General features: G+C 38.6%; 1 protein-coding gene across 1 annotated transcript in view; it reads left to right on the top strand.

The window, feature by feature from the left end:
- Positions 1-12,003, top strand: part of ATRNL1 (attractin like 1) — a 1,064,110-nt gene that overhangs the window by 676,045 nt on the left and 376,062 nt on the right. The window contains exon 26 of the mRNA XM_077821844.1: positions 445-523. Within this exon, the coding sequence (XP_077677970.1) occupies positions 445-523 (79 nt within the window). The remainder of the gene's footprint in view (positions 1-444; positions 524-12,003) is intronic.

The raw sequence follows: 12,003 nt of genomic DNA, 5'->3' as shown, positions 1-12,003 counted from the left end.
TACTAATTAATGTCTTGCCAAGTTGCAGTCCTTACATTCCTTTAAATTACAGATAGCCAAACAGGAGAACAGTGTAGACACATGAAATTTCTTCTTTCAGATAACCGATTTTTGGAAAAAATCGGTCATCATTTTCAGTTAATTCACCTTTTTTCTTTTGGTGACTACTGTGGGCCTGCTGGAGATTAACTTGCTGTAGTGGAGACAGGAACAGTGTTTGTTGGAGATAAGCACAGCCTGCAGGATGTGCATTCCCTTCTGACTTGAAAACTGGGTTATTGACAGCTATCAGTCATGACAGAGTTCAATTCTCCTTCATTTTGTGTTTACTACTCCTGCTTTAATGTGTTACTTTCAGCCTTGTTGCCCTCACAATGTACATAATTATTTTCCAGAACAGTTATATAAAATAATTTGATCTTAATTCTTTTTTTGTAATTGCAGTTGTTTTTTGTCCTTACTGCTGGTAGCTGCTGTCGTTTGGAAGATCAAACAAACCTGTTGGGCTTCTCGACGGAGAGAGGTATCAATAACATTAGGATTACTAGGGTGGTTTTATCTTTGAGTGAATTCAGAGCTGCAAGTGAAATTAAAGTAACTCCCTTCAAATACATCATGTTTACTTGCCAGTTTTTTGTGCTAAGGCAGAAAAAGTGAACCTGCTTTCTTTCCCTCGTGTAAGATTATTACCTTGCTGTGGAATATGTTCTCTACTGCTGTCAAAATGAGACAGTACAGCAGAAAAGTTGATAAATTGCAAGTAATACAGTACCTGATGACACAGTATCTTAAACTTTCGTTGATGCCATTCTTTACTCTCATACTTCTTTGAGTTATTTGAATGTAATTAATATTAAGACTTCATTGTGCTAGGCACTTGTTTAAACACTTCGAAAGGGACAGTCCCTGCCCAGAACAACTCAGTGTCCTTAGTGCTTGAGTTCATTTTATTGATTTTAAAATTGAGGGAAATTCTGGATCTATTCAAGTCAATAGAAGTTTTACCATTGATTTCACTCAATGTTTTGTATACATTGCCATATTCTCTGTTGGTGTGAATTAGTATAGCTCTTGGAAAAAATAGCTTGTAATATCCAGTCTTACTTTGTTGAAAAAAAGCCATTGCTGATGAGGTACAACTCTAGTTTGCATAAATATGTATGCAGTATGACTCCAAAAGCTGAAAAGGGTTTAAGGCACTGATCCTTGCCTTTGAAACAGTTGGGGACACATTTGTAATGTTAGCAAATAATCACTTATTTGATTGGAGTTTAAATTTAAATTAAAAAAAGCCACATTTTTTTCTCTGTGGAATTGATTTATCTTAGTGTCCTGACAGTCTATTAAGTATGACTATGCTTTGAATCAAAATTATTTTTTCACTTTATATCTACACTGAATTCATGCATGCTTTAGAAGTATCAGGTAACTAGATCTTACTGAATTCTTGCAGTAAGAAATAGCATACTAATACCCAATTATAGCTTTGAACTGAAGCAACAGAGAAATCCCTATGCTACTATAGTCATTTTACTATAGGTATTGTCTTATTCAAAAGGAACAATATCCAGTAGACCTACCTCAAAAGGCATGTGTGCGCGTATATTATATATATATAAAAAAATTACTTGGAAAATACAAAACAAGTTTAAACCATGGTCTATTTAACTTCTTACTATTCTATTTGAGCCTAAGTAATTCTGTGCAACAATGTATTGTGAAGGAATGCAGCAATTGCTTGATTCTATTTCTCACTTTAATCAGATTTTAATAAGATATTTAAAGAGAAGTGAGAAATTCCTGACTTTATAGATTTAGTGGTCTTTGTGTACTTTCTGTGGTTACTCTCCTAGATGTTTGAAAAAATACTATTAGCATGACCCCGAGTTAGGGTGACCAGAAGTCCAATTTTATTTGGACAGTCCTGATTTTGGGGGCTTTTTCTTATATAGGCACCTATTACCCCCCCCCATCCACTGTCCTGATTTTTTTATGCTTGCTATCTGGTCACCCTACCCCAAGTGTTCTCTGTAAACCACTTTGACATATTGTCATCATGGGAAAAGATGGAATTCTTAGAAGTGTTTCTTTGATGGCACAAGAGTTTGGTAGCCATAGGAATGTGTATGAACTCTTAACTACTGACATAAAAGCACAAGCCAAAGGAGCTCTGCCATAATTCAGTTTCATTTACTGAGCAAAAATGGAAATATTTTTTAATGTGAGCTGGGCTGAATCTTTGAGACCCAGTAGGCAACACTATTCCTTGATTTTACTTCAGTTTAACTAAAGAAAATTAGGTGACTCATTCAAAAATATTGCATAGTTTGCTATGTGATAATGTGAATAGCTATTACCTGTATATTTATAATGAGCAAGAAGATGCCGTTAAAGTTATAATAATTTTAAATTGTAAATGTTTAAGAAAATAGCCTTCATTTCCATTTTACCTCATCTCTTTATCTTGAGTGCAACACTTGGATAAGACTATTATTTAATATTTTGTTTTTCTGGTTAAGTAGCAGCAGTTTTACTACCCAGCATATCTTTTAGGGTTATGGGATACAAGTGTAACAAGTAAATATACTTAGTACTAAAATCTACTCATTTGGATCAATGGGCTTTTCTGCCTCAATCATTTAGTATGCAGAACAGAAATGTTTGATGCCTTTGACTCCTTCTCCAGTATATGATCTGTCTCAGGTCAGCTGCAGAAACTGTATGAGAGTCCGATCATCACTGGGGAAATGCAAGAGTGAAAACATGTGAGATGGAGTGCAAGAAAAAAAATGAAAATATAATATTTTGTTATCATGAAGTCCTTTTGTATTGTGCTAATCTTTCTTCCCCAGAGTAAGTGGAGCCTGATCATCATATTGTGGCAAGCCTTTATTTCTTGGTGAATTTCAGCAGGCTATTGACATAAGTAAATTATTCCTTAAAAAGGAAAGGAGTACTTGTGGCATTTTCTTCTTTTTGCGAATACAGACTAACACAGCTGTTACGCTGAAACCTGTCATTATTCCTTAAAGGTTTTATGGACTCCTGAAAGGTAGGAGAATTCATTATGAGCAAAAATGCAAAACTCTGACCCGCTTTGTAGCTGGACCTGAACACATGGCTAAATTGGGCTTTCTGATAGCCATTTGAGTTTAGCCTAGGCTCAATACAGTCACTTTTGCTACATTTTGATTTTGCATTACATAGTAGGAATCTTAACAGGTCTTTTCCATTTTCCCCCAAAATCTGGATATTTACTTTGCTGTTCTTTGTACATCCTTGCATTGTAGTTACTTTTTTTAAAAAACCACCACTGCTTGTTAAGCAGAGGTTTTCCTTGAGTTGTTCAGAGATATACTAAAGTATTTTCCCCAAGGGATTGCATTAAATGTAGAACCTAGCAACGTATGAGAGAAATTCAGAATGATTCCTTCCACTGTGCATTACATAGTGTTTTTCAACATTTAATCTTGTTTCCTGTTGTGTTGCCCATTCACCTTGCTTTTTAAAGGTTCTCTAAAATTTCTCAGTCTGAACACAAACTTACAATGGTTAAAAGAAAAGGAGTACTTGTGGCACCTTAGAGACTAACCAATTTATTTGAGCATAAGCTTGTAGCTCAAATAAATTGGTTAGTCTCTAAGGTGCCACAAGTACTCCTTTTCTTTTTGCAAATACAGAGTAACACGGCGGTTACTCTGAAACCTTACAAGGGTTAGTCATCTGCAAGTTTTTCCAGCTCCCTGTTCCAGGTCAGTAATACAGATTGTAAATGAATTACTTTTACAATAGAATCATTCTGCATAAAATGGACAGATACCTACATCTCATCATTTTCCATTCATTCAGAACAATCACTTTTCCAGATTAATATATTAACATTTTGCAATTTATTCCTACTATTTTTTTGTTTATTGGTCAGTTTCTTAATCCATGATAACACTGTACTTCTCATCTGTTGTCTGCCTAGGTTCCTGTCTCTTGTGATGTACTTTGGCAAAGGCTTTTTGAACATTTGTATAAATTCTGTTTGATTCTTCCATTATACTTTGACTTCTTGCTGAGCTCCCTCTCTTCTGCCCTCTGAAAGGGCAGGCAATAGCAGATACCATCTCTCACCAAGTGTATTGGAAGAAAAAAGGAAATAGTCTATTTCCTTTATTTCACGGTTCCCAGAAGATCAATGGAGTGTTGAGCAAGAGAGCATGAACAGGCATCCCCTTTGCTAAATACAATAGATCAGCAACACTACCTACACACAGCTGTATGAAAGGATGTGTAGAACACTGAAATGCTCAGCTCAGGAAACTTGATCCTGAGAAAGAACATGGTATATTAACAGACTCTCACAGGATTAAGAGCCTTACAGCATTATTCTGTTGGACAGTGTTCTGGTTGTGTTGTATTGAAACCACCCTGGAGGAACAAGGATCAAGTTTGTGGGTGTCAAAACAGAATCTTCCTTCACTGATCAGAGTAAATTTACAAACACACAGGAAAATTCACCTAGGAGTTTGTGACAGATTCCTAGGGTACAACCTAGAACTGTGGGACTTCTGAACCCGCTTAACTTTCCACCCTGCGATGTCTCACTTGATGCTTTGCTAGTGACAAGCAGCAAACCTCTCTAGTCAACAACATTCAGGGACATACCAGCTAAGTTGCATGAATTCTCTCTAAGCCACTCATACTGTACAGCGGAAAAGACCAGCAAATCCCCCCAGTCTTGCACCCTGGAAATATACAGTCTTACACTGCTCAAGATCCTCTTGAGCAATGCAAGCTCATTAATTAGTTTGCCACTTCAAAAGCTAGTACACATGCACCAGCCATTGCAATTTGAGCAGATTCCCTAAGCACTTTAGACAACTCACTGGTAAAGATAAAACATAATAAATGTATTAACTATAAACAGATAGATTATAAGTGATTATAAATGGTAGGCATAAAGGTCAAAGATAGTTACCTAAGAAATAAAAAGTAAACAAATTCTAAATCCTAAACTTTATCAGATTCAGTAAGATCTGAAACAGTTTCTCACTCCACTGGATGTTGCAGTTCTTAATAGACAGGCTGAATTCCCTTCTCAGCCTGGGGCCAATCTCCCCAGTTCAAAGTCTTTGTCTTTCCAGCATTCTTGTTGCCTTCAGAGTAAGTGGGGGAGGAGAGGGGTGGTCTCATGATGCCACTGTCCCTTATTTTATACTCTCCATTCATGTCCCTGGAAAAATGCTGGCACAAACATATCCTGGTGGGCCTTGCTGAATAAGAGTTGAGAAATCCTCATTGTGTGGGGCTTGCACAATGGTTTCTTATTGAATTGTAAATCTCTTGTATGCAATTCCCCTGATGTCAATGGATGTTTAAAGCTCAACTGGGTGTGGGTCACTTCCTTTGTTGCCACTGTAGAGTTATCTGTGGGCACCTCCCAGCCTCACAACATGTTTCAACAACCCTATAGCAAAATCTCATAACTATTGTGATGGGGTGGACTAGGCCCAAAGGCCCCCTGCTGGAGGCTTCAGGGTTCTGCCACACCCATTCCAGGAAAGGAGCAGTGGAGTGGTCCTCCAAGTAGCCTAGAATGGTTGTGAGGAATCAACCAGAGGGGCCACTCAGGGACCAAGAGGGCCATATAAAAGACGCTGTAGAACAGAGCAGCAGTTAGTTGCTGCTTGGGGCTAAGAAGAAAGGATTGCATGCCTGGATGGAAAAGCAACAGGACCAAAGACAGTCTGTTGGCAGGGACTGGGGAAGTGAGGCTACTGGCTAGCTACTAGGACTGAGCTGGAGACATTTTGCTAGCAGGGACCAGGGAAGCAATGAAGGAGCTCCTGGCTGGCTGTGGGCCCTGAGTAGGGACTGATCCTGGGGAGGGCCGCAGGAAGATAGTGTCTCCAGGGAGGAAGCCCTGGAGATACAGCCCCATACCAGGGGTGGACTACTTAAAGACCAAAGCCCAGGGAGCAGTAGAGACACCACCAGAGGGGTACTGAAACTGTGTACCCTGGAAGCGGTCTGTTATGGTTAACATGCAGACAGTGTGAGAGACTCGCTGGAGGACTGAGTTGCTAAAAAAAAAATCCACCTGAGAACCAAAAGGGGTCACCAAAACTGACAACACAAACACACCCAACCAGAGGGGGCACTTGTGGGAGGTGGTGCTGACCCTGTTACATCCATATACAATGGAAATATGGATATTTTGATAGAACAATGAGTTTCAGCAGATCATGACCTTTCATATGATACTTTACAAGGCATTCTTTGTACAAAATATCATAGCCATACAGAAGTAGTCAGTCTGGAGGTTACAGGATGCTATTTTGGGGAACACTGCATCAGAGTCCTAGAGGGAGTGAGAGACAGATCCATTTTCAACTCAAGCATTCCCAAGTTCTGCAGCAGGTTTGGGGCAGTAAAGGCAGCTTAGAATCGGCTCATTCAGCATAAAATTGTCAGTGACCTATTATATGCCTTATCCTTTTCCATTCATTCAGAAGATGTTGTGAAAAAATCAAAAGAAAAGTATGTGCCAGGTAAATTTAGTTACTCCAACCTGGACCTAATGATCATGGTATGTGTCATAAATATAAAGGGAAGGGTAAACCCCTTTGAAATCCCTCCTGGCCAGGGGAAAGCTCCTCTCACCTGTAAAGGGTTAAGAAGCTAAAGGTAAACTCGCTGGCACCTGACCAAAATGACCAATGAGGAGACAAGATACTTTCAAAAGCTGGGAGGAGGGAGAAAAACAAAGGGTCTGTGTGTCTGTCTATATTCTGTCTTTGCCGGGGATAGACCAGGAATGGAGTCTTAGAACTTTTAGTAAGTAATCTAGCTAGGTATGTGTTAGATTATGATTTCTTTAAATGGCTGAGAAAAGAATTGTGCTGAATAGAATAACTATTTCTGTCTGTGTATCTTTTTTGTAACTTAAGGTTTTGCCTAGAGGGGTTCTCTATGATTTGAATCTAATTACCCTGTAAGATATCTACCATCCTGATTTTACAGGGGGGATTTCTATTTACTTCTATTTTTATTAAAAGTCTTCTTGTAAGAAAACTGAATGCTTTTTCATTGTTCTCAGATCCAAGGGTTTGGGTCTGTGGTCACCTATGCAAATTGGTGAGGCTTTTTATCCAACATTTCCCAGGAAAGGGGGGTGCAAGTGTTGGGAGGATTGTTCATTGTTCTTAAGATCCAAGGGTCTGGGTCTGTAGTCACCTAGGCAAATTGGTGAGGCTTTTTACCAAACCTGGTCCAGGAAGTGGGGTGCAAGGTTTTGGGAAGTATTTTGGGGGAAAGATGCATCCAAACAGCTCTTCCCCAGTAACCAGTATTAATGTGGTGGTGGTAGCGGCCAATCCAAGGACAACGGGTGGAATATTTTGTACCTTGGGGAAGTTTTGACCTAAGCTGGTAAAGATAAGCTTAGGAGGTTTTTCATGCAGGTCCCCACATCTGTACCCTAGAGTTCAGAGTGGGGGAGGAACCTTGACAGTATGCTAACCTTCTTCCCCTCCTCTCCAAGTATTAGTAATCCTTCCTATTTAAAAATAGGACAAAACACTCATCTCCAGAGGCTCAGAGACATACCCTCATAGATCTAGGTCTCCTGGAACCAGTTATACTTTACCCTCCTGCTGAACAGATGAACTGTTATTTTAGAGGCTAAATGTAAGCTCATAGTTGGTTCTGCCAGCTAGGAACTGGAAATAAAGCTCCAAGCCTCAGTCCTTTTAAGACCTTTTCCTCAGGGTTTATTATGTGCCAAACAATCACAAACAAAAAAGCAAATCAAATGAAAACACTGGGCAACTACTATCTAGAAGCTTTTCCCATTTTAGCAAGCCAAGGGGGAAGAGAACGCAACCCCCCCTTAGTTTCCATTTGACCCAGCTTCCCCTTCCTTTTCTACTCCTCTCCAAGCAGCCATGTGACCAGCCAGGACCTGTTAATCCTTTACAGATTACAGCACCTGTTTTCTCACGCTGTCATATGTGATTTAGTCAGTTTTGGCCTTCCTCCAAAAGCCTTAGTGGTCTCCATTGTAGATTTCCTCACAGTCAATACCCTTCTCATTCACATTGCACTTGTTGAGGTTTCTAGAGAATTGTCATCCATTCAGAAATGTTTTGCTATTGCTCTGTCACACATCACATTCAGAATTGACGCAGCAGCCCCTGCCATGAAATTTCAATCTAGGCCTTCTGTTATCCTCCTTTCTACAAAAATTGATGCATAACTCAGATTCCCTAAATAAGAACATTGAAGAGAACATTTGTTGTTTCAGCATGTTCTGTATCTAAGTTATTCAGTCAATCCCCTCTTTAGAATGAATGTAACAGATTTGCTCATAGGTTATTATACTGAAGAGATTGGCAGTATATCAGTGAGTGCTAGATTGGCTCAAAGGTTTTGTCCCCAGGAAACACTTATGAAAGTCCCCCCTCCCCCATCTCTTGGGTAGCACTTACATTCAAAGAATTTTCTCTTTGCAATAGATTAAGAAATTTATTTTTGTTTACAATACAATATTGAGGGCACTCATTAAACTGATGGTGACAGTCCTGCTTAGGCAAGAATAAAATCCATGAAAGTTCTAGTTGAGTTACCTTAGCAAAGCACCAGTCCTTCACTAAGCCAATCAGGGATAAACATGTATTCCTTCATTCAGCCTCATCCTAAGTTTTGAAGAGTTCCTTGTTTCTACCATAGAGATATGGATGCATATATATCCCAAGTAGATGCATATATAATTCTGCAGTTAATTAAAATTGCTATTGAATATTCTTATAAAAATCTGTATTTTACATATTATATTTATACCTTACGTACCAGAAAGGTCCTACAGATCCAAAAAGATGACATATACAATATACTGTAGTCTCTTAAGAAATGAGCAAGTAATGCATGATTGCACATTTATGTAATAATGTACAGAAGGCATGGAATTAAATGTTGTGACAAAGTTCTGACCGTGTCTCAGTGGGTCCTGCACTTCTTGGCAGATTATGATAGCCATAGAGGCTCATTGTGACCCTCCACATAGCCCTTCTCTCTCTAGAGGCAAGGGTCACAGCCTACTGACCCATTTTCATCATAAGCCAGCAAGGAGGGGAGGAGAAACTATCCTCCCTCATACAGTCTCTGTTGTCTTCTAGTCTCCATGATTAGTTGGAGAGGGGGAGCCCAGCCCCACCATCTACTCCAGGCTCCAGCCCAGGGACCCTGATAGTAGCAGCTCTTGGTAGCTGACTTTTTGGAAACAGGACAAGTACAATTTCCTGGGCCACTGTCCCACAGCAGCCCCCACTTCCTCAATATCTACATCACTCTTACCTCAGGGCCTCCTTTCTTGTGCCTGATAAGGTTTATGCTGCTCCATTTCTCAAGCAGCATGGCTCCCTTCTATGGCTCCTGACACATACACCCCCAACTAAATGGGAGGCTTTTAACTAGTTTCAGACAGCCCCTGATTGGCTTCAGGTGTCCCAATCAACCTAGCTGTCTCCACTGCTTTCTGGAAGGATCTTAATTGGCCCCAGGTGTCTGGATTAACCTGGAGCAACTGCCATTTGGTTACCATGGTAACAGGGATTTGTTCAGCCTGGGGCTAAGGTACCTGTTTCTCACTATTTTCCTATAGCCATCTGGCCTTGCCCCATCACAATGTATAAAGGGCCTACTTAAATATAAAGGTTAATATAATTCCTTTATTGAAATGTTTGTATTTATAAACAGCATTTCATTATACAGTCAGCTGTGCGCCATTTCTCTGTATGAAAGGGTAGTATATACAATCATAAAAAAGTTGAAATCACAGAGAATTCTCTCTTAATATAATGTGTCTGTGCAACACAGCTTATTGCTTTGTTTTATTAGATAAACTTGTTTGTTTAAAAAAAAACTTTCTAGTCCTGATTTTAATATCAAGGTTGTTTTATTAATGTTACGCTTTCCAAGCAAATCTCCTGAGTAGTCAAAGGCTCTTAAAAACACACGAATGAAACTGAAATAGACTACTTCTTAATAACAGTAACAATTCAAGTAATAGCTCCAAGCTCATTTTTATGGCAACCCTATTGAGAATAAGAAAGTTTGCTTATGTAGATTGTAGTAATGCATGTAAATATGTGAATTTCAGTTAGTAGCTATCTTACAGTAAAGACCATTTCATTTTTTAAACTGTTCCTTTTATAAAAAGTATTTATGGTCTTCAGTATATTTAATATAATTAATGGAATTTGACATGTTTAAATTCAGAGAGTTAATACATCTGGGAATCTGTGTATTTGTGGAACGTTTTTACAACAGCTTTGTATGTGCAAGCATCCACAGCTTCTAAACATAAAAGACCCAATCCTGCAAACACTTATGTACATGAGTGAAGTGCTCAAGTGATTAAGTTATTAATGTGCATAAGATTTTGCAGGTTGAGGCATTTTGTGTTCTAAGGTTATGGACCCCAGAACACACATTTTTTTCTTTGTATCTTTCTGTGTGGCTTTTCAGAACATGTATAGCCCCTTATGCTGCAAATGTATGCAAGCTTAACTATAGATCTTGTGAGTAGTCCCCTTGAAGTCAATGGGTGGACTACTCACAGGACCAGATCCTTAACTTGTGTAAATCGTTGTAGCTCAGTTGAAGTCAGTGGAGCTATGATAGTTTAAACTGAGGATCTGACCCACAATGTAAACTGTGAAGTTGAATGTAAACTGTGAGCTGAGGATCTGACCTGCAATGCAGAAAGTTAAACATATGCATACGTTTTTGAGGATCAGGGTGATATTTGGGAATGTAATATGTGACTTCCTAAAAATAAACATTTCATTTTCTCCTATGTTGATCATTCTGAAATCATATATGCTCCCAGTTGAGACAGCCTCATCAGTAAAAGACTAATGAATATTTTAATGACAGCAGCAATAAAAGTTGTCATCGCCTTTTGGAAAGACATATTTTACTGAGTGACTTAACAAAGTAGGTCTAATATATACATCTCAAAGGGTGCCATAACTGTCAATGGAAACAGAATGACAGCAGAATTCAATCATATTTGGAAATGTTTTGGAATAATAAGTGTACACACACATACACCGAGTATAGTAAATATAGTCCTTTATTATAATTCTGAGATGCTTGCCTGAGCAATTTCCATTCTAATTTTCTAACTTTTTGTCTCTTACAGAAGTTTTCCTTTCTTAAAGCTTATATAGATGCACCATTGTATGATGACCGGTTTCAGAGTAGCAGCCGTGTTAGTCCGTATTCACAAAAAGAAAAGGAGTCTTGTGGCACCTTAGAGACTAGCAAATTTATTTGAGCATAAGCTTGACTGAGTGCATCCGATGAAGTGAGCTGTAGCTCACGTAAGCTTATGCTCAAATAAATTTGTTAGTCTCTAAGGTGCCACAAATACTCCTTTTCTCATTGTATGATGCATCACTGCCAAATATTTTACGTTGGCAGTATTCCGCTGCTCTGTTTCTTTAAAAAAAAAAATCAATACAAAAATCTGTTGGGGAAAAAAAAACACAATTGTAAATGTTTTGGTTTTAGCTATTCTGGTTGCACTATTTGGAGCAGAAAAAACAATTCAAGGATTCATGACTGGGCCATAAAAATGTGCTGCTTGCTGAAATTTGACATATTGGTCTGAAGTTTGGAAACTTAACACATCACAAGTGAATGTAAACGAAACAGGAAATCAGTGAGTATGTGCAGACAGCATATTTAGTTTTAGATGCAGGTGAAATTTATGAAAGTTTTCTAGCTATGTGATTCATGTAGCTAGGGATATTACTGCTGTTTCACAGAAGTAGACTGAGGATAGGTGAAGCTACAGTTTTTCAAAGAAAATGATGTGGCTATTGTATTCAAGGGAATTTATCATCATAGTTAGGAATTATACAGAATGGGTGAAAATAATATCATATTATTGTTGTGCTGGAAGGTCTTAATGGTTGCCATCAATCACAGACCTGTTTAACCTGATGG

Source organism: Eretmochelys imbricata, chromosome 7 (genome assembly GCF_965152235.1).
Source record: "Eretmochelys imbricata isolate rEreImb1 chromosome 7, rEreImb1.hap1, whole genome shotgun sequence".
Lineage (NCBI taxonomy): Eukaryota > Metazoa > Chordata > Testudines > Cheloniidae > Eretmochelys > Eretmochelys imbricata.
Note: the sequence above shows the minus strand (reverse complement) of the source record. Positions and strands in the feature narration are given on the sequence as shown.